Here is a 23,173-nt window from a genome sequence, read left to right on the forward strand (position 1 = left end):
TTTTAAAACATTTAATGTTTCCCAAGTAATACATCGATACAAAGTAAAATAATTTCTCAAAACACTGCAAAAATTTCGTTCTGATTGGTATAGTGGTATTGTCATAAAGTGCGCTGAAATGAACCATGGTATAGCAAACATCAAATTCCCTCACAAAAATGTTATCACACACTATAGGATTGTCAGTTTTCATGTCTAAGGTTGATGGTTTTCTCTGGGCACACCTGCTTCCTCCTTCAATAAAAACTGACCGCCTTGAAATATTAGTAACCAATGGTGTTGAAAGTGACGTTAAACGCCAATCAATCAATCAATGTTTTCTTGGTTATATCTGTTTATGTTAGCTATTTGTCAATTATTGTGGGTGCATGTATAGACTATGGGATGTTTTTAATGAACATACTACAAACTGTTTGAAGGGCAATTGAAGCCATTTTCCATTCTCAATTTTATTACTAAATGCTTTACCAAGTCAGGAATATGACATTGTTTTCCATTCGTTTTTCTTGGAGTTCGGTATTTTTGTTATTTTACTTTTTTCATAGATAGAAAGATTTGGTATATCTGTATCTGTAGAATACTTATTACAAACGGGATAGCACATCCTAATTTTTACGGTGATATTACTCAAGCCCGTAAATTAAGATACAATCAGGGTAAACTTATCGATTCTTCAGGAAACTTGTTTTAAAAAGGCAAGGACGTATAACTAACATATACGTCCTTGTAAAAGGTTACCAATTTAAAACTGTTATTAGATCTTTGAATCTTGTTTTTATCGGCATTAAGTTTTACCCTTGTCTGTCTGTACGTCCGTCCGTAGTCCGTTCATACCAACTTGAATTATTTTCCGTTTTAAGCCTCAATCAAATGTTATGAAACTTATACACAATTCTTATTACCACAAAACACAGATCAAGTTTGAATTTGGGTGGCGCAACTTTTACCTTTCTAGAGTTATGCTCGTTACAAATGGAAAAATTGTTAAATTTTTCGTTTCCGTTCTCACTTAAGTTTGCCTCAACCTGGGAACAGTATATCAATATATATGTTCCTGCCTCAACCAAATGTAATGAAACTTATACACAATGCTTATTACCACAAAACTTTGATCAAGTATGAATTTGGGTAGGGTCAGTTTTACTGTTCTTGAGTTATGTTCCTTTATAAAGTTATATGCAAGCGGGGGAATCAACTGTGTCCCATGCCATGATCGGCGCGGGACGTTTGCGCTTTTTCATAGGACATTTTCGCTTTTTTTAATGGACATTTGCGCTTTTTAGATATGGACATTTGCGCTTTTACAATATTTTCGTTATGGTTAAAAGTTAGTCATTCCATAGCACATTCGTGTTTAAAAGTAATTTCATAGCACATATAGTAATATATACCTAAAGGTAAACATTATAAAGACATCAAAGACACGCATAGTTATCACAGGTCAGTTTAAGCTTGATATCTGAAGCCCAAGGAATGAACAATTTTGCTCTTGTAATCTGTTCTGACTAGTATTTCGCCCTCATTTCAAATACGTATTCTAGTCTCTATTTCTCAATTCTTGACTGAGATGCCTGTTCATCAATATAACGAATTTTAATGTAATTAACCGACTATTGTTCAAGGATAAAAATCCATCGTGACAATTGTCTCTATAACTTTATACTCTATGTTTAAGACTGTGTCAATGAGAACTAACTAACGACAAATGCAAGTTGAATTTATTTACGTATAACTCATTAAAATTACAGGTAGACGACTAAAGGTAAAAAATTCGTAAGGGTTCCGCTGCACCCAGTTTCTCGCCTATTTTTGCTGTTAATCGCAGGCTCAACAAAAATGAGATGAGGAAAAAATTTAATAAAAATATTCCTCTCGATACAATTTTTTTATTGTAAGAAGCTTCTGTCCAAGTTTGGTAAAAATCCCGGATAGTTTATGAATCTAATAAATGTTTTAAAAAATTTAACTGCAGACTGTATGTAATGTTAACTGGAAGAAAAACTAAGTCCATTTATAAGTAAAATATGGATAAACAAGCACAAAATTTTAATAAAAATTTCCTTCTAGATACTAGCTTTTGATCATAAACAAACTTCTGTCCATGTTTGGTACAAATCCAGGATAGTTTAAGAAAGTAATTAAAATTTTAAAAACTTTAACCACAGAGTGAATGTAATGTTTCCTGGCAGAAAAACTAACTCCATTTATAAGTAAAATACGGAAAAACAGGATTTTTTTTTTAATTTACTAGCTTCTGGATACTATCATATGATCATAAACAAACCTCTGTCCAAGTTTGGTAGAAATCCAGGATAGTTTGAGAAAGTTATTAAAATTTTAAAAACTTTAACCACAGAGTGAATGTAATGTTTCCTGGCAGAAAAACTAAGTCCATTTATAAGTAAAATACGGAAAAACAGGAATTTTTTTTACAAAATTTACTTCTGGATACTATCTTATGATCATAAACAAGCTTCTGTCCAAGTTTAGTAGAAATCCAGGATAGTTTAAGAAAGTCATTAAAATTTCAAAAACTTTAACCACAGAGTGAATATTTGTGGCCGCCGACGACGACGGAATGTAGGATCGCTATGTCTCTATTTTTCGACAAAAGTCGAAGGCTCGACAAAAAGCGCAAATGTCCGGTCAATTTACTACAGGTGTATCAACATTAAAAGTGCAAATATCCTATCGTGTAACAGGTAAAAAAGCGCAAATGTCCTATCGTGTTACAGGTAAAAAAGCGCAAATGTCCTATCGTGTTACAGGTAAAAAAAGCGCAAACGTCCTGTGCCCGCCATGATGGACACATTCCCCATTTATTTTATCAATGAATTAAAACCCCAACTAAATATAACTACTATACACCAATCAATATTCACGGTCCGACATTCTGGTGATACTTGTATTTTGGTATTGCATAAAATCATGATTTTCTCTGACTGTTATTGACGTCTTTGAACTTAATCCATTGGATGTTAGCAGAGACTCTGATATTAGATAGTCGTAGATACATGATTTTTGTCGAGCCTGCGACTTTTGTCGCAGAAAGCTCGACATAGGGATAGTGATCCGGCGGCGGCGGCGTTAGCTAACTTCTTAAAAGCTTTATATTTTAGAGGGTGGAAGATATGGATGCTTCATACTTTGTATATGGATGCCTCATGTTACGAAGTTTCCGTCAGTCACATGTCCAATGTCCTTGACCTCATTTTCATGGTTCAGTGACTACTTGAAAAAAAAGTTAAGATTTTTTGTAATGTTTAATTCTCTCTTATTATAAGTAATAGGATAACTATATTTGGTATGTGCGTACCTTGCAAGGTCCTCATGCCCGTCAGACAGTTTTCACTTGACCTCGACCTCATTTCATGGATCAGTGACCAAGGTTAAGTTTTGGTGGTCAAGTCCATATCTCAGATACTATAAGCAATAGGTCTAGTATATTCGGTGTATGGAAGGACTGTAAGGTGTACATGTCCAACTGGCAGGTGTCATCTGACCTTGACCTCATTTTCATGGTTCAGTGGTTATAGTTAAGTTTTTGTGTTTTGGTCTGTTTTTCTTATACTGTATGCAATAGGTCTACTATATTTGGTATATGGAATGATTGTAAGGTGTACATGTCTAGCTGGCAGGTGTCATCTGACCTTGACCTCATTTTCATGGTTCAGTGGTTATAGTTAAATTTTTGTGTTTTGGTCTGTTTTTCTTATACTGTATGCAATAGGTCTACTATATTTGGTGTACGGAATGATTGTAAGGTGTTCATGTCTAGCTGGCAGGTGTCATCTGACCTTGACCTCATTTTCATGGTTCAGTGGTCAAAGTTAAGTTTTTGTGTTTTGGTCCGTTTTTCTTATACTGTATGCAATAGGTCTACTATATTTGGTGTATGGAATTATTGTAAGGTGTACATGTCTAGCTGGCAGGTGTCATCTGACCTTGACCTCATTTTCATGGTTCAGTGGTCAAAGTTAAGTTTTTGAGTTTTGGTCTTTTTTTCTAATACTGTATGCAATAGGTCAACTATATTTGGTGTATGGAATGATTGTAAGGTGTACATGTCTAGCTGGCAGGTGTCATCTGACCTTGACCTCATTTTCATGGTTCAGTGGTCAAAGTTAAGTTTTTGAGTTTTGGTCTTTTTTTCTAATACTATATGCAATAGTTCAACTATATTTGGTGTATGGAAATAATTTATGATCTATATGTCAGTCATGCAGGTTTTATTTGACCTTGACCTCATTTTCAAGGTTCATTGCTCAGTGTTAAGTTTTTGTGTTTTTGTCTGTTTTTCTTAAACTATGAGCAATAGGTCAGCTATATTTGTTGTATGGAAGAATTGTTAGCTGTACATGCCTGCCTAGCATGGTTCATCTGACCTTGACCTCATTTTCATGGTTCATTGGTCAATGTTTAGTTTACTTGGTTAATGTTAAGTTTATGTGACAGTTTTAATAAAGCTTTATATTTAGGTGTATCAACATAATATCAATGATTAGTAAAGAAGGCGAGACATTTCAGCGTGTGCACTCATGTTATTAGGTTGTTATTGGCATAAGAAGCTTTCAGTAACCTCGCAGGCGCGTAGCTGCCTTTTACGCAAAAAATCATTTGCTTGCACTTTTTTTTCACCAAAAAAAAAATATTCTGAAATTGAATTACAGATAGTCTTTAGTCTTTACAGATTATCGTGTCGGGCGGTGTTTAAAGCCCAAATCTCTGATGTCATCTGTACATGTAGCAGTGACTAATAAGGAACTATATATCCTTCAATATTCGCAATCTTCTCATTTCTAGTTACTATGCCAGTAACTACATCAACTACTGAACGATCATTTAGTGCATTAAGGCGACCGAAAATTCATCTCCGTTCAACCATGGTACAGGACAGACTATCTTCGTTGGCGCTCATACATGTTCACAAAGAAATGGATATCAACACCGAGAGAGTTCTGCGATCATTTGCCTTGGCAAAAAATAGATATATGGACTTTCGATATTAACTATACTTTAAGTCTTGCATGCAGTATTAACATTTAATAATACAGGCTCAATACAATCACCTTGAAAACTCTTAGATTTATATCCCTTACTTATAAGTCAAGACTTAAAAGTGGCCGTTAGATTTCGTATTCCCATTGTCCGTTCGTCCAAAAGACTATTGATTCACCTGGGGTATTTGTGTCCCAAATGACCTTCTACCGTAGTCGTAGAAACCTCTCCTTTGATTTGAGAATGACCTTCGTGAGACACACTACGGGTGTCTTGCAAGAAGCAGGAACTAATTACCCTTTTGGAGCACCGGAGGTCGCCACATTGTTTTCTGGGTCCCTGTTTTTCATCTGTATTTAGTTTTCAAGGTTGAATGTTTTTGTTTTCCCTTTTGTGTCTTATCTGTTCCCGGGTTTGTCAATTGTCCATTGATTAACGCTTCGGTTGTCGACTCTTGCTGATATTCCCGTTTTATAATTTTTTTTTTATATTTGAAAATAACCATGTTAATAATATAAGCAGCAAATTACGGAACTCACTAGACTTTTACTATCGTTTCATGAAAATATGGTATAGTAAGAAACAGATAGGATATTTTTCATGTTCAAAGCAGTCACTGTAATTACTCATATGCTCGGAGCTTCATGGGGATTCGCTTCCCTGGACCACCGTCTACGGTGCTGCCCTGATCCCCGACCAGGGTGCTACCCTGGAACAACTGGGGACTTTGAGCGGTCCATAGCCTCCTCCCTTGCCGAATCACTATAAAGTTCACAAGTATTCACAAAATAGGAGTTTGGGCGTGAATGTGATGTGAATTTCATAAGGATGGCATACCGGGAAAATGCCCGAAAAAAGTTATAATTTTCTGCATAAAATGATCCAAAAAAAAATAGTTAGGATTGCACTTTATGTTAGTCCAGCTACGCCCCTGCCTCGAGTACTCTCAGCACTGTACGTCATGTCTTTTAAATTAGTGTTTTTGGGCTTTGTATCGATCTGATGAGTTATAAAGCCCTTTTCAACTGAAATTTATATTTTGTTCTCATGTGCTGTTACACCAATGTCCAAGGTAAGGGCGGTGGACGCCCGCAAACATGTTTAACCCGTCTCATTTTATATGTGCCTGTCCCAAGTCAGGAGCCTGTAATTTATTGGTTTTTGTTTGTTGCTGTGTATCATATTTGGTTTTTTTTTTTTTTGTTTTGTACGTACATGTAAACCAGGCCGTTGGTTTTCTCGTTTGAATTATTTTACATTTGTCATTTTGGGGTCTTTTATAGCTTGCTATGCGATATTTGTTTTGCTCATTATTGACGGCCGTACGGTGACCTACAATTGTTAACTTATGTTCTTATTCAATACTTCAAACGAACATAAATCATTTATAAAGAAAAACTCAACACCGTTATTTGGTTATCAGCTCGCCCCGACAGCACAGAAAGCTTATTTTATTACAAATAAAACACAAATGTCCAATTTGCTGTCATCGACCGCTGCCATCACATATAAACGCAATCTACAATAGAAAAGTATTCTGTAAGTTGAAGAAAAAAATCTTTACATTTATACAGATCATAAAGTCGAACCTCGAATGACAATTTTAGACTAGAATACTATAATTTAGCGCTTAAATTATAGCATAAAATTATCATGATTAATATTACATAAACAGGTTATAACTTACTGTTTGTCCAATCAAATTAAACATAAACATGTTTTGATTTGAACACACGTGCTTAACGTAAACAAATACACGTGTTCCCTGGTAACCTTTATAAATACATTTCTACGTCATTTGGAGAGTTGTCTCATTGGCAAAATCAAGATATAAGCCTGTTTCATAGATTTCAGGAAGGCATTTGATACTGTTAACAGAGATGCTCTCTTTTACATATTGTCTTATTACAACATATAGATGGTCCCTTTTTCGGTATAATGAGAGATATGTATAAAGAGGTTTTGTACTCCGTGAAGATCTCTGAAGGTGTCACTGATTTTTTTAATTCCACAGTTGGGGTAAAACAAAGGTATATTTTAAGCCCCACATTATTTTCTTTATATATTAATGATTTACCCCCTATTTTTGACTCCACATGTGAACCACCCAAGTTAAATGATGATAATATTTCATGTCTGTTATATGCTGATGATTTAGTTCTTTATTTCTGAAACTGCTAATGGCCTACAAAAATGCCTTAGTTTAAACAGTATTTATTAATGAAAAATTACATGAATAAAATATTACAATACAATGTTAGATAAAGTTCAAATATGGGATTCGGAAACAAGTTTGGAAAAACTTATATAAATCCGTCTCCCAAAAAAAAAATATCTATTTAACAAACAGTATATTCAGTTTAAGGTAGCATATGATAAATTGAATAAATACACACCCACAAAAAAAAATTAAAAAAAATACAACTAACAAATAAAATAAATTAAAAGAAAGAAAATGTGAAACAAACAAAAAAATGAAACAAAAAATGAAACAGTCAACTCTACTTTACTTTCTTGATAGACAGTCACTGAAACCAACACACATGTCCTATCATAGTCATTTACGATTTTACATCGTTTTTTTTTTATATATATATATATACAAGATCAACTTTCAAAACGTTTTATTTTATTTATGTACTAGTATTCAGAAAATTTATGAAATATTTGCATATTGTCCTCGTCATACTTTAAACTGTCCCCATATAAGATAATCTTAAGATTAAAACAAGAGACCGTCCCGATAGTATCCCTTCGAATTTAATTATATTTTGGACATTTGAGGAAGTAATGAGAGGTAGTTTCTACACGACCACAGGAACACAGTGCGTCTTCGATAAGATTTTTTTTAAATAGATGGTCCCTTAGAACACTACTCTGGAGTCTGAGTCTTGCTAAACAAATCTGTTCTCTTCTACAGCCTAAGTGAAAATACAAAGTTATTTTATTAATATTTTGAGAGAGATACGTCTTAAAACCCGATTTTGATTGATTTAAACGAATGTCGTCTGGAATATCATTCCAAAGGTTTATAACGGCTGGTAGAAATGACTTTTGGTAATAGCTTGTTCTGCATAATATAGTTTGTAAATTTGAAGACCCCCTAGTCCTGTGGTCGTGTAGATCTAGCCTCTGATTTGGAACTAATACAGAAAGATAATCAGGACAATCTCCGTGAAACATTTGGTGAAATTTTAATAACTTATGTTTATAACGCCGAGACTGGAGAGTTTCCCAACCGGTTTCATCGTACAGCAACTGTCTCGATGTTATCTTAGTACCACATGTAACAATTCTTACTGCTTCTATTTGTAAGTTTTCCAGAGATGTTTTTAAATAATCAGGTATGTTATCCCAGACAATGTGCCCATATTCTAAGACTGGGCGTTAAAAAATAAATAAATAGTTTCTAAATTTTTCCTTTTAAGTTTAAACTCTAGCTTTCGGAATAATGCTAGTCTTGGAATAGCTTTATCAATAATCATTTCTACATGATTATTCCAGCTTCCATCTTCATTTATAATAACCCCTTAATGCTTTTGCGACTAAACTTCTTTTATGATATTATTATTCATATACAATGGTGGGTGATGAGGTTTATGGTGCTTTTTGAAATGGTCATTATTTCTGTTTTGTTTGGGTTGAAATTGACAAGCCATTGCTTAGACCAATTATGTATTTTTCTCAATATCTTTATTTAGCTTTTCTTCATATTCGTTATCAACCACTCTATATAAATTGAAGTGTCGTCAGCAAAAAGTTTAATATCACATTCTATATCATTAACTATGTCATTAATATAAATAAGAATTAAATAGGACCCAAGATAGACCCTTGGGGTACCCCAGCTGAGACATGCTCGTTGTTGGACGTTTCCCCGCAAATGACAACCTGTTGCCTTCTTGAGTTTAAATAGCTTTCAAACCAAAGTAGCAATTTTCCATTCATTCCGATTTTTTTAAGCTTACAGAGTAAGCCTTTATGCCAGACTCGGTCGAAAGCTCGACTTATGTCACAGAAAATTACCCTTACCTCTTTCCCTGCATCTAATGCTTTACCAAAATCGTTAATTATACATAGTAGTTGGTTTACCGTCGAATCACCAGGGATAAAACCAGACTGGAATTATGTTAATAAAGAATTTGTAATAATAAAGTTAAAAAGGTATTTAAAAATGCATCTCTCCATTGTCTTACCAATGTTAGACAGCAAAGATATTGGTCTGTAATTAAGTAAAAATTCTGGGCCACCTTTGTTCTTATAGACAGGGATAACATTTGCTAGTTTCCACACATCTGGAAATCTCCCTGTTAGAAGGGATAAATTAAAAAGTTTTGTAAACGGAAACTTCAAGACAGTTGCTGCCGACCTCAGGAGTCTTGGCCTGATTAAATCAGGCCCTGTAGCTTTTAAAATATCAAGATTTACAAGCACATCTTCAACACCCTGCTCACTTATAATCAGTTCCTCTAGTTTTTTTAATTTCATCATATTCTAATATTGGTAATACAGTATTTGAGTCATCAACAGAAGACTGTGCCCAGAAATAATCGTTAAAATAATTAGCTTTGTCGTAATCACTTTCTATATATTGGTTATTGAAAATTAAAGTAGGATAGACTGATTTTTTATTTGGTAGTCCGATCAACATGATTTTTAATGGTTTTCCACCATTGTTTTGTGCTTATTGTGTTTATACTATCAACTTTATTGACTTGCTTTTCCAAGAACTTTTTTTTATTTCTTATTCGTCGAAAATTTGTCCAATCAATTTCATCGTTTGTTATTTTTGCTTTTTATGTAATCTCTTACGCTTTCGAATCATTTTTCTTATATTCGAATTCATCCAAGGTGGATCATGTTTCCTAACCTGAACCAGTTTGTTTGGGATTGATTTTTCTGCCGCTTCAAGAATTTTTTCCGTAATATTTACTGCCGCGGTATTTATGCTTTGAATATCAATTAGAGTATCCCAGTTAATTTTAAGGAGTTCGTTTTTAAACAAATCATAATCGCCTAAGTGATATTGCCAAATTTTCCTTTTAAAGGATTTTGTTAATTGTTTTTCGATATTTATTACTGCACTTATAGGACAATGATAGCGTACAGAATTTTCAAGGATGTATTCACCAACTTCTGAGTACAGTATTATATCCGGATCATTTACCATAATTAGATCTAGCAACGACACTGACCTTTCACAAAAATATGTAGCATCAGTTATTATTTGATATAAGCTATTTTGGTTACATATTTCTCTTAACTTTTGTTTGCTATGATTAAGTTGGTCATCGTTAAAATCACCGCAAATTATAATTTTATCTGCATTCGATTTTATGGCGAGATCTATTGAATAATTTATTTTTTCACAGATTTGGTTATCTGAATCTGGCGGTCTATAAATATTCCCAAACAATATATTTATTCCTTTAACATGAATTTTGACCCATACACATTCCAATCCGTTTATTTTAAATTCAGGTTTTTCTTCACTAAAATATTTTCTTACACATAGTATAGCCACACCCCCGTCCTACTTTATGATTTCTATCAGTTCTGTATGGTTTATTAAGAGATTCCAATTTAATATCGCTGTCATCAGTATGTTGATTGAACCAGGTTTCGGCAAATAACAAAATATCTCTGTCGCTTATCTCAGCTTGAATTATGTCTCGTCTTGATAAGCTAAGTTTATATTGCACTAGTTGGGATTTAACAGTAAATCTTGACAAATCCAAAGTTATGATTTTTAACAAATCTGGTAAAAAAATTACAAAAGACAAGTTTGTTTTTAATGATAATGTTTTGGAACACTGTACAGAATATAAATATTTGGGTATACTGTTTAAACCCTCTGGTAGTTTTACTGAGGCAGTGAGACTTCTTTGTAAAAAAGCCCCAAAAGCTATAGTTTGTATTAGAAAACGGTTATTTTCTGAAGATATTAATGTTTACCTCACCTAAAGTTTTTTGATGCTTGTGTTAAACCTATACTTCTTTATTGTAGTGAAGTTTGGTCTCTATATACGATTAAAGATATTACAAATCTAGAGTCAAAATATTGGTCATTGGCTACCATTAAAATTCAGATTAAATTTGCAAAAACTTTAATTGGAGTAAATAAAACAGCTGTCAATTTAGCAGTACTAGCTGAACTTGGTATGTATCCAGTTTTTATAGAAGCTTTAAAACTGTCAATTGGCTTTTGGTTGCATGTGATAAAATCTGGTAATAATTATTTACTTAAAGATGTATATAGTTCAAACCTGCAATTAACCAATTGATTTGCAAAAAAGATTGAACAGTTGCTTGCTACATTAAATTTTTCACATGTTTGGGAAAATCATGATGCTATTTCAAAAAGGCGTTTATTATATGCACTTCATACCAAACTTAATGATAGATATCTGAATTATTGGAAAGAAAATATTTTTTGTGATGATAAATCATTGCACGGTAATAAGCTCAGAACATATAGACAGCTTAAAGAAAATTACAAATTGGAAACCTATTTATTGTTAAATATTGATAGAAAATTAGTTGGACATTTTGCCAAAATTCGCATAAGTAATAGTGTTCTTAAAATTGAACAATGTCGACACACTAAAACTTCTGTAGAAGAAAGAATTTGTCCCCTCTGTCTTTTAGAAGTAGAAGATGAATTTCATTTCACTATAAATTGTTCAAAACTAAATACAATTAGAGAACAATTATTTTCCAAAATTAGTGAAATATAGTTCCATCTTCTTTAAATATGACTAATGAAGCAAGTTTTAAATTTTTGTATACGTGCGGTGAGACAAATATAATTAGAATTATTGTAAAATTCATAAGCGACATGTACAATTCTAGAAATGCTTTATTGAGTTCTAAATAACTTTGTGGTACCACCTTCTCAGCAGAGATTATATACATTTATTATTGTAACAATATTTTCCTTTAACAATGGAGGGGATATACAAATATATATATATACAATGTTTATATATAAATGTGGTCAGATATATATTTGTATGTTTATGTATATGTCTTGGTAACAATCCTATAATTTTGGATTTAAAACCAATAAAATATCTTATCTTATCTTATCTTATCATTGGCAATCATACCACATCCTCATATTTTCATATTTTTTTCTTAAAGGATTCATCTGCTATTGACTTCGTGATAGACTTCCAGCATAGAATTAATCATGATCAGTAAAATAGGTGATACATTCAGGGTGTGCACTCCTGTTTAAAGAAAGATACGAAAAACAGAATCTTTATAAATAAAATGGAAGTGAGCCTTAAGTACTTGTAAATCAGTGCTAAGTTGGTTGAACTGTAATTTATCAATAATTGGGTCACAGTTATCAATGATTCACATGCGACAATTAACTTTGACCTGTCAATTACTTGTTCTAACCACATATAAAAATGTAATATAATGTAAATGGGCCTATTCTTCATCTTATTGTCTTTTTAACAGTACATTGTATTTGTATATTAAGAAAGATTTTGAGAAAATGTGTGGTTTATCTTCACAGGTACTTGTCTCTGAAAATAATTTCCTGTATACCTTAATATAACACAGGCACTTGTCTCTGAAAAAAAATGTAAGGTATATAGGAATTTTTTTTCAGAGACAAGTGCCTGTGTTTATCTTATAAAGAATGAGCCCCAATTATTATAAACAAAATCATTAAACTTGAATTCTTTGAAAGCATGCATTTTTCAAGGATATTATAAAATAAAAATTCGATATAAAAACGTTTACGCCACCTTATGAAACGTCCCATTTCAAACCATACACAAATAGTAATGACTTTATCAGGGAAAAAAAGGTGTAAAAACGATGCAACGTCTGAAAATAAATATTTGAATAATTTGCATATAGAAAATGAAAAATTCTCCAACTTAGTACGCCAGAAAAACAACTTCATTATTGTATCTATTAGTCACAGACTGTAGGTATAAAATTTGTCTCAAAATAGACGCTACATCCGATTGAATACAAGTCACGTAGTATGTTTTAATGAAAGAACAGACTTAAACAAATGTTTTAACATATTAATGTTTCATTGATCTAAAATAACGACCAGTGCTTCGCATTCTAAAAATTAACGTATGTCGAAATCTTGCGGTTTTTTGTAACTGTGAAGATGGTAAATTGCTTCCAATATGGGTAATATGGTTCATATCAGGATGTCCCATGTAATTGTCATCAGAGACATATAATACAAAGCGCGAAAAAAAACACACCGAAAGGCAATGATCTCGTGAACATTTTTGGTTCTAATGTGGTTTTTTTTATTAGTTTTTAGATATGACACTTACACTTTTTCATTCGTGCAATAAAAAACGAATGCGGCGACCCCTGTAAATTTTAAATCGATAAAAAGGATTTTTTTTATAGTGACAACAAGAAACCATTTTGGGAAAAAAATATCTTTCGTTCCAATTCTTTCCTAACCAATGGTTCCAAGCTTTCCAAAAAGTATCACCTTCACCAACTAGGATTTATTTCTAGTTTTTAAAATAATGTAAACTTAAAACTGTGAACATATTTTTTAGTGAAAATTCAAATTGCAATTTTAAAGAATTTAGTGACCTTCTAACATTGACACACATTTAATTCATTTTATCTACTGAACAAAATGTTATCTTTCTAAAGAATTGCAGTAATGCACCAGTATGCAATAGCGCTAAATCAACGTTTCTCTACCTCAATTGGACTAAAATGTGGTTCGAAATTATTTACTTATTTCTTTCAATCTTTCGACCAGTGATTTCGCTCATTTTGATTAAACATTAGTACTTCTATCTGCGAGGTGTTTTAATTGCTTTATCTCGGAAGTATAGAAGGTATACAACTACTTACAGCAGACTCCTGCGAAAACAATTGCATGTCTAATTACAAATTTAGGAACTTTCATTCAAATCGAGACAATTCAGTATATCCAAATTCTACTTATAAAAAAACATTTGAATATGACATTAGACCAGGTTTCTGACTTGGAACACCCACATGAATACGTAGCGGGGTTAAGCTAGTTGTCTTGCCTCGACGAAGTCGCGGGGATGAGACATAGGTGTGCTGTTTTCTGCGGTTGCACTAATTTGTTAAACTTTGTGATAAGGTAGTTTAAGGGGAGTCAATAACGGTAAAGAAAAAAGCGAGGTGATCTCTCAGGTGCTCCGGAAGGGTAAGCAGATCCTGTTTCACATGCCTGTGATAATTCTATTTCGGCGATGTCACGTTCGAAGAAAAGAGGGCGTGGTTACGACAATTTGAACATATCCGCTGTCATCTGTAAAACAGATATTTTCTAACAGATATTCCATAACGGCCAACCAGACTTTGTCGGATGCCTTTTTATGATTAAGAGATTATGTTTGAAGAAAAATTTTGAAAAATGTTAATATTTTTATTGATACTTTGACTTAGTTATAATTGAAGTTAACATTTACGTACAGTCTGGGATTACATTTTTAAGACAGGCCATCATGAAATGTTTTGAAAGTTGGAAATCAACTTCTCTAACATAAAAAATAGCATCTCTGCAGTTTACTGATATATACAAGTCTAAATTGAAAACAACGTTCAAACCTATGATTGCGTTGGATAAAAACCGCAATTTTTATACGTGTGCATGCAAAACAAATTTCTTGGTAGAGGGGTCTAAATACAGCACAAACAACATTTTCCAAAAGACCAAAAAAGCGAAAAAGTATATTTTAACAAAACGCATTTGAACGTTGTTTTCAATTTAGACTTGTTTATATTTCTTCGTTTGGGCTTGTATTATATTTTCCTTCGGGTTTATATGATCCGTTCATCCTATTTCTAATATTTCGACTCTTCAAAATTCAAGAGTCTATCCTAAATTGAGGTAATTTATATGGCCTTCCAAATACCGTTTCGATCCCTAACATCACCGAAGAGACATTAATTGTCGAAATCCGGATATGGTGTACAAATTTTTACACCTTTTGTTTGCGGTATACCATCTTTTCCGCAAGTTTATTGTTTTCTGTTTGGTATTAAATTAATAATTTTAAAAGACCCATTTTGTAACATCTTGTGATCCGTTTATTTGGCAATCGTCAATGGCAGTCAGCAGGGTTTAAGAACATCTGTTGTTCGACCTGTTAGTCAAATGCGTTTTGTTAAAATATACTTTTTAACTTTTTTGGTCTTTTGGAAAATGATGTTTGTGCTGTATTTAGACCCCTCTATCAAGAAATTTGTTTTGCATAAAAAGTAAAATCACAAAAATACTGAACTCCAAGGAAAATTCAAAAAGGAAAGTCCCCAATCAAATGGCAAAATAAAAAAAACAAACACATCAAACGAATGGATAACAACTGTCATATTCCTGACTTGGTACAGGCATTTTCTTATGTAGAAAATGGTGGATTGAACCTGGTTTCATAGCTAGCTAAACCTCTCACTTGTATGACAGTCGCATCAAATTCCATTATATTGATAACGATGCGTGAACAAAAACAAACAGACACAATAGGTAAAAATGTCAAAAATAGGGGTACAGCAGTCAACATTGTGTTATCATCTTAATCACTATAAAAACAAAGAAATATAACGGAGAAGCACAAAAAGGCAAACATCAAATTTAACATCCTCATTTTGCTTATATTATACGATTTTATTTATCTATGTAAAATCCACCCATAAAGGATGGAAGGTTTTAAGTACTAGCGTAAAATCGCGCGTTTGAAATTCGCACAGGTAGACACATCCATGCACACGTATAAAAATTGCGGTTTTTATCCAACGCAATCATGGGTTTGAACGTTGTTTTCAATTTAGACTTGTATATATAGAGTCTATCCTAAATTGAGGTAAATTATATGGCCTTCCAAATACCGTTTCGATTCCTAACATCACTGACGGTATAAAGAGTATAGAATATTTATTCCAACAGGACTAGATAGTATTATATCATTGTTTATAACAAAGTTTCCAGAGGTGCCTCTGTTAGGAGGAACACATACACGTTCACATGGAGTATACCTCTACTGACTCTGCCTGACTGCTGTCACGTATAGTAGTCTCAGACCTCAATGAGACAGCAACTGAATTGGGGGGAGGGGGGTTCTCTATCCTTTAATTTTTTAGATAATTTTCTCTATTCTTTATATTTTTGCACCCACTATTCTCTATTCTGTATTTTATTGCCCTATTTGTCTCTATTCTTTTTTTTTTTCTTTTTTTGCCCTATATTCAGCACTTTTTGACCATTTGTCTATTCGATAATAAGTTTATTTGATATTGTTATGTATGTCTCTGGCGTTTCAAAATTTAGTTTAAAATATAGCAGAATATAAAACAACAAACAAACATATTGTTTTATGAATCATTGGGAATATAGAGCTCAAACAGAGAGGGAACTGAAAGTATGATACATTGATTTTTCCGGGTTTTAGCTTTTCCCGATATTTCGCGGGAACAGTTACTTTACCACGTGATTAATAAACTGTCATGGAAGAAGAAAAGGAATATTTTTTGGCACACGACAAAACGAAACAAGAAAACTTATATATGAAGTGTTCAAGTTCGACCAAACTATGCCCTATACATTGAAATATTCCAATATAAATAGTCAATAAGAATGGCAAGCGTTAATCTTTCAATTGGGAAACTTGTACCCGTTTTAATAACCCACGTGGAATTTCAGACGGGATGCTGCATCGGGTACGGGCAATTCTGTGATGCAGAGGTTGTTGACAGTTTGTCAGAGCAAGTTACACAAGCAGCCACAGCATCTAGGCCAATTAATGCATGTGTGATAAATGATATTGTCCTTGCTTTGTATCGTGAAGATGAAAATTGGTATAGGGCGAAAGTATCGTCGACGAACGATAACTCAGTCTCTGTATTATTCATCGACTATGGAAATTCAGAAGTCGTTGATATAAGCGATGCTAGACTTGCCCCAACAGAGTTGAAACAATATTCTAGTTTGGCAGTGAAATGTGTTTTGGAAGACATAAACCCAACTGATGGTAACACTTGGTCAAATGTGGACAAAGAAAAGGTACAAGAGGATCTGTTAAATAAAGAATTTACTGCAGAAGTAACTGATATAGTAAGCAGTGGTTATGTTATTGCATTAAATACTGAATCTGGCCAGTATCAGTTTGGCTCAAAGGAAAATGGAAAGACAGGAACAAACTTGGCAACCATGAATTTAACACCAGGGGAAAGCTACAAGGCATACATAGCATATGTTGATAGTGCAAATAAATTTTGGATACAGTTAAAGCAGTTTGAAGTAAATCTTGAAAACTTGATGCAAGATATATCAGATTACGCAGAAGCTGAGGCTCAACCATTACCACAGGCCAAACGTGGCACTTGTTGTATAGCAAAATTTAGTGAAGATGCTGTCCCATACAGGTCAAAAGTTTTGGGAATTACCAGTGATAAATGTCTAGTTCAGTTTGTTGACTATGGAAATTCAGAATCAAAAAGTCTTGTTGATTTAATGGTGATTCCTGAAAAATTCTGTCAGTTACCAGTCCAAGGTTTTAAATGTTGCTACAAAAGAAGCAAGTTAAAAAGTAATACATTAGATGAAAAAGTTCAGGAACTTACTTCCGATGAGGATGGTGTAATTCTGACAGTAATTTCTAAGTCCAGTGATGAATACAAAGTTGAAATAGATAAAATAGAAAAACTATCTGATACTGAAAGTATAGAAGTCCAAGCATTTGAGCCTTTGCCTATAGATTTGAACAAGGATTTTGACATTTGTATATCACACGTTTATCATCCAGGTAGATTTTATGTGCAGATAATTGAAAATGCTCCAATTATTGACAGTCTGATGGATAAGATATCTCAGGAATTTGTATCTAGTCATATTTTGTCTAGTTTAATTGTTGGTGCACCTTGTATTGCAAAGTTAAGTGATGGTGCGTGTTATAGATCAGTAATAAAAAGTGCTCAAAATGAAAATGTGTTTGTGCTTGCTGTTGATTTTGGATTTGAAGAATGGGTCAGTAATTCACAGCTTAGAGAAATTTCTACACGTAACTTGCAGATACCATCACAAGCACTTGAATGCACGGTAGATTCAACAAAGACAGAGGAAAAATATTGGTCTGCTAAAGAGATCAGACTTTTGTCTGAATTTGAAAGTAAGGAACCGTTGATAGCTAAAGTGACTGCCAAGCGTGGAGCCATTTTACAATTAGATTTGCATGATACAAAAGACCCAGAATTAGACAGATATATAAATGCAGAATTGTTAGGAGTTGGAAAAGATAGTAATGAAAGTTTAATACAGAATTCTAAAATGACACCAACTCATGTTAAAAAAAAAGAACAAATTTTAATTCCAGGACCACAAGTAACAGTTGGTCAAAAAGTACTTGTATGTGTAACAGCTGTTAAGTCTACAAACCAGTTTTTTGCTCAGATGACAAAGTGTGCAAGTGAAATTGGTGACTTACAACAGAAACTTCACACTAACTATGAAAATTATAGTATGTCAGAAGGTGTGATGAAAAGTATTGGAGTAGGAGATGTTTGTTGTACAAAATACGTTGATGGAGGTTGGTACAGAGGAATTGTGACAGGTTTAGAACAAGGCAAAATAGAAGTAAGCTTTGCTGACTTTGGAGATTCAACTACTTCCAATTTGAATAATCTTAAAGAATTGCTACCAATTTTTGCAGTGATGCCTCAACAATGTATACTTTGTCAGCTTTCTGGCTTGAATACTGGATTGACTAAAGAAATTGTAGAAAGTGTGCTGATGAATCAAGTAGTTGAGGTTCTGTTAAAGATGAAGAAAGGTAAGCTGTAGTGGCAGATTCAATGTAAACAATAACTAGCAGACTCAGGGAAGATCTTAAATGGTGTTATACCCAACATCTGGTATAAACTTTTAGTGATGAAAAAATATATCTTGTGTTTCATCAGAATGGCTGTCATGATGCACACATTCATATAAATGTAAACATTTTTCACTTCAGACCATAGTTCAAATAAAAAATGAATAAAAGTAAATGGCCTCCAAAAAATATTATTTTTTAAAACACATCTGGTTATATGATAATTCCACATACACCATGGTACATATGTAATTTCCAATGTTTTGACAAGATTTTCACATGATTACGATCCATATCACTACAAATTTGACTGAATAATCCAGTAGGAATTCAGATTCATAGTCTTTGGACGAAACAAACCACTTTTATGTGATTTTTTGAAAGGCAATAAAATCGGATCCGTCGGGAGATGGAAAACAGAAAACAGACGTACATGTATATTTTTTAACCTTACAGATAAAGGTCTAAAACATGAAAAAAGAAGAGTTAATAAAGCGAGGGAAATTTTAACAGTTGAACATACAGACTGATGCAGAAAAAAATCATTTAACTTCGTTTGAAGTGCAGGGATAAATAAAAGTAAAGTACAATATATATTAGTATAATTATAACTTGTTATTTCTGTAGGAATTGCTGAATAAGTATATTTTATTTCATATTTCTTTTAATTTTTTCAGATTTCTCATTTCCTCTTTTTGAAGTCGAGTTAACTAGTCACCCAAATAATGGAAGAATACTACAGAAGTTGAAAGGACAGCCTTCTGTTCCTAGAATTCCAAGACCAGCAATGTCCAATCATGTTTCAAATACAAGGTGAGGGTGATTACAGTTGTCAACCTTGTGCTAGATTCTATTGACCCATATATTGCTTTGGCAGAAAATATAAAAATCACTAGTTATTGCCTCAATTTTAGGAAGATGAGAATAATCATTCCTATGTCACAGAGCAGGGAAAAAACTTAACGGTCGCCCATGGCGACCAGATATTGACCTGGGCGATCTTTGTATTCAGTTGTGGTAGCCCAGGTTGCGAATTGAAAACAAAGCACTCGACAGACGGAAATCCGCTATTTACCGTGGCTCCAAGTGCCGGCTACTTCACTGACAAAAATATAAATTCAAAAAGGAAAAAAAATCTTTTTAAAATGTATACAGGCAAGTGTCGAGAGTCTTATTGTCGCAAAGTCGCGGTCACGATAAACAAGGATGTAAAATCAGTGTTTACCTTTGACTAAATATAGTTCACGTTAATTCGGGTCACTGATTGGTCGTCTATTTAAAGTCCGGAAAGTATCGTAAGTTTGCAAGGATAACAAGAGAGACGTTCCGATGGTCATTTACAATATGAAGCGATTAAATACCCTGTTCGGTTTTGGCTTCAAGAAAGCGAAGAAATTCACAGATGATGACAATATATAGCATGTTATGAAATAATATCAGTCAAATAAAAGAGCGTATAATATATAATGTTGTTAAGAATCTGGAAAACAGTACCTTTTGTAATTCCCTTTTCAAAGCCCACGTGGTGTCCAGAGAATGAAGGTCAAAAACAAAAGTAGAATATTGACGACCACAAATAAATAACATTAGTTCAAAATGATTTTAGTTTCCTACTTACTGAACAGTTTACAAAAAAGAGAAAATCAGAGGAGATATCAATTTTATGACAATGCTTTTGAAATACGTGTACAAGTCTTTTGAGAAAAAAGGGGGGTCATTTGTTTACAAATGTACGTAGTTACGCAAAATAAATCCATCAAGATATTTAATAAATTAGATTATTAAAGAAATAAAATTAAATATTTCATCGATCATCTACATGTATTTAAGGACAGAGAATTCTTTAGTTGTCTTAAAAAGATATTAAAAAAAAAACTGGTACACAGGTATGAAGATTCCCATTTTGTAAATGATTTTTTTTTTTATTAAATTTGATTGAAGTCAACAACAAAAATAAGACAAAATTTACATTTTCCCAAGCATCTAAATCACCTCCAGGTATGCTCATGATCAGAATGCAGGGTTTTGAGTCTAAAATTTCAAAATTTTCTTGGGGGGGCCATGCCCCCAAATCCCCCTAGCAAGTTCAGCGCGCTTTGCTGGCTTCACCGGTGATACTCATAGTGAAATAAAGTGGGCTAACTGATTTTCAAGTCTAGTAGCCCAGCCGGCTACTGGCTTTACAAAGTTAAGTTTCACCCCTGCAGAGATTGAGAATGGACTTAGCCGTCTTCTTTTCTATGTTTCAATCTAAAAAATATAGTTCCCATGTATGATGACTTTTCTTCATTACTGAATTTATTACACAATTCTTTCAAACACTTAAGCCATGGCAGAAAAAATTATTGGGCCGGATACGTTAAAGTTCCAAATGAAAAGATATATTGATAACTTTTTATTTTTATGGGAAAATACAGTCAACTAAGATAGTGAATTTGGTGGCATCATGTACAGCAAACAAACAAAATTTTATTGTAGGCCTCAACAAAAGTTGTTTGGAATTGACAAAACAATTTAATATGTTTTTTTTTTTAAACCTTTTGAAAACAAGTTAAGAAATTAACCTTTTAAAGTTATTTTCATTTACAGATTTGCAGACTCTCTAGATGACTATCAGCCCACAGTTGTCTCATTGTATTCAGCAGAAGAAGTTATGGTGACTCATGTAATTGACCCTGAACATTTTCACTGTCAAATGAAGAAATATGCCACTCAGTTGGATGAAATCATGCAGTCTCTGGATGATCATTGTAAAAAACTTGGACCAAATGATGATTGTATAGGAGATATTCGTTTAGGACAGCCATGTTTAGCTAAATTTAGTGCTGATAATTCTTGGTACAGAGCTAAAGTTACAGGTTTGTTACAAGGCATACATAGAGCCGCTTATGACATTTTGAAAACAATTACAGAAATGGCAACCAATTTAATTCTTACGGCGGGGGCATAAAGGAGAAAACAATTCTTACGGCGGGGGCATAAAGGAGAAAACAATACTTGACTGTAAGTGTTGTTCTCCACCTATTGCAGTTCATTAAAAAGTCTGACCAAATTGCGATTTGTTTTATCCAAACTATTCAAATGGCTAGAAATTTTAACCAACTGCTGCAGTAAACTAGTCAAGACACCAAATGCAAGGTGATAAAATAAAGCATACTTACAATCCTATAAGACTTGAATGTCACTTCATTGATATTATGAAAATGAGACTTAAAATTTTTATACATATTGTTATTGTAAGAGTAAGTTTGGGCTAGTTGTATAAAAAAAGTTATGTATACATGTTGAAACCCGAAACTCTGTTCATTCATTTCTATGCTCCCACAAAATACTCTCATTGTCAAGTTATAAAAGCACTTACAATAGTGAACTGTGACAAAATTTCGATATTTTGGCTTCTACTCAAGATGAAAGAAATAGGAAAATTTAAAAGAATTCATACCTAACTATCCTATTTTTCTTTAATGAAAACCCTACTTTTTTGGTTGGCCTGAATACACAAGACTAGTTTTGTCCAATTTGTCTTTTTTTTTGTGACCCTTGCTCAATCTTCAACACTTTTTTTGTGAAATGAAAGTCAAATTTAAGAAGAAAGTAGGTCCTAAGGAGAAAACAATAGTTGCCCAAATTGTCTTTTCATTTCATTAATGTAAAATAGACCACACTAACCACTTCAATCAAATCTTTTACTTGTTTCATAATGGTATTTACTCCGATTAAGATTAAGGACGAGGGACAGTCTCTATTGTGTTATTCTCCAGTAAATCAGAAAAGATTCTGATTTTTCATTTTACAATTGATTTGTTTTCAGGTCTCCTCGCTGGGAAAAACCTTGTGGAGGTGTTGTTTGTGGATTATGGTAATACAGAATGTCAAGAAAGAGATGGATTAAAGATGGTACAACCAAAACATTTGAACTTGCCTTCTCAAGCAATATTTTGTGGTTTATCAGGTAAACATAATGCATCAAGTCATCAAAATTACCAAAAAAGACATGGTATAACCCTATGTTTTATTCCCTTGAAATTTGAAATCAAAAAGTATTGTAAATCTATCAGATAATTATTCTACCAGATATCCATATTTATATTTTTATTATTTTGTCTTACATTTTGCTTTGAGCCTTCCAACCTCTTGCAACAGCTCTTTAAGGGTCCTATGTGGTTTGTTGCAAGATAGCATATCTGCCCTTCATGTTGGTACATCCACTTAGCAGGATCTACATTTGTACCTTTTGGATTTACTGTTAAATTGAAATGTTCCTGAATGTGCATGAAATATTTTCCACTGAACATCAAGCAATTAACAATCAAATTAATCAAACTTCTAGC

General features: G+C 33.2%; 1 protein-coding gene across 17 annotated transcripts in view; it reads left to right on the forward strand.

The window, feature by feature from the left end:
* The first annotated feature begins 16,474 nt into the window (after window positions 1–16,474).
* Window positions 16,475–23,173, forward strand: part of LOC127698468 (uncharacterized) — a 67,974-nt gene continuing 61,275 nt past the window's right edge. For all 17 annotated transcript variants that reach the window (XM_052201949.1, XM_052201966.1, XM_052201975.1 and 14 more), the window contains exons 1-4: window positions 16,475–18,803; window positions 19,520–19,655; window positions 21,432–21,700; window positions 22,654–22,794. In XM_052201949.1, the coding sequence (XP_052057909.1) occupies window positions 16,613–18,803; window positions 19,520–19,655; window positions 21,432–21,700; window positions 22,654–22,794 (2,737 nt within the window). In that variant the 5' untranslated portion in view covers window positions 16,475–16,612. The remainder of the gene's footprint in view (window positions 18,804–19,519; window positions 19,656–21,431; window positions 21,701–22,653; window positions 22,795–23,173) is intronic.

Source organism: Mytilus californianus, unplaced genomic scaffold (assembly GCF_021869535.1).
Source record: "Mytilus californianus isolate M0D057914Y unplaced genomic scaffold, xbMytCali1.0.p SCAF_1, whole genome shotgun sequence".
Classification (NCBI taxonomy): domain Eukaryota; kingdom Metazoa; phylum Mollusca; class Bivalvia; order Mytilida; family Mytilidae; genus Mytilus; species Mytilus californianus.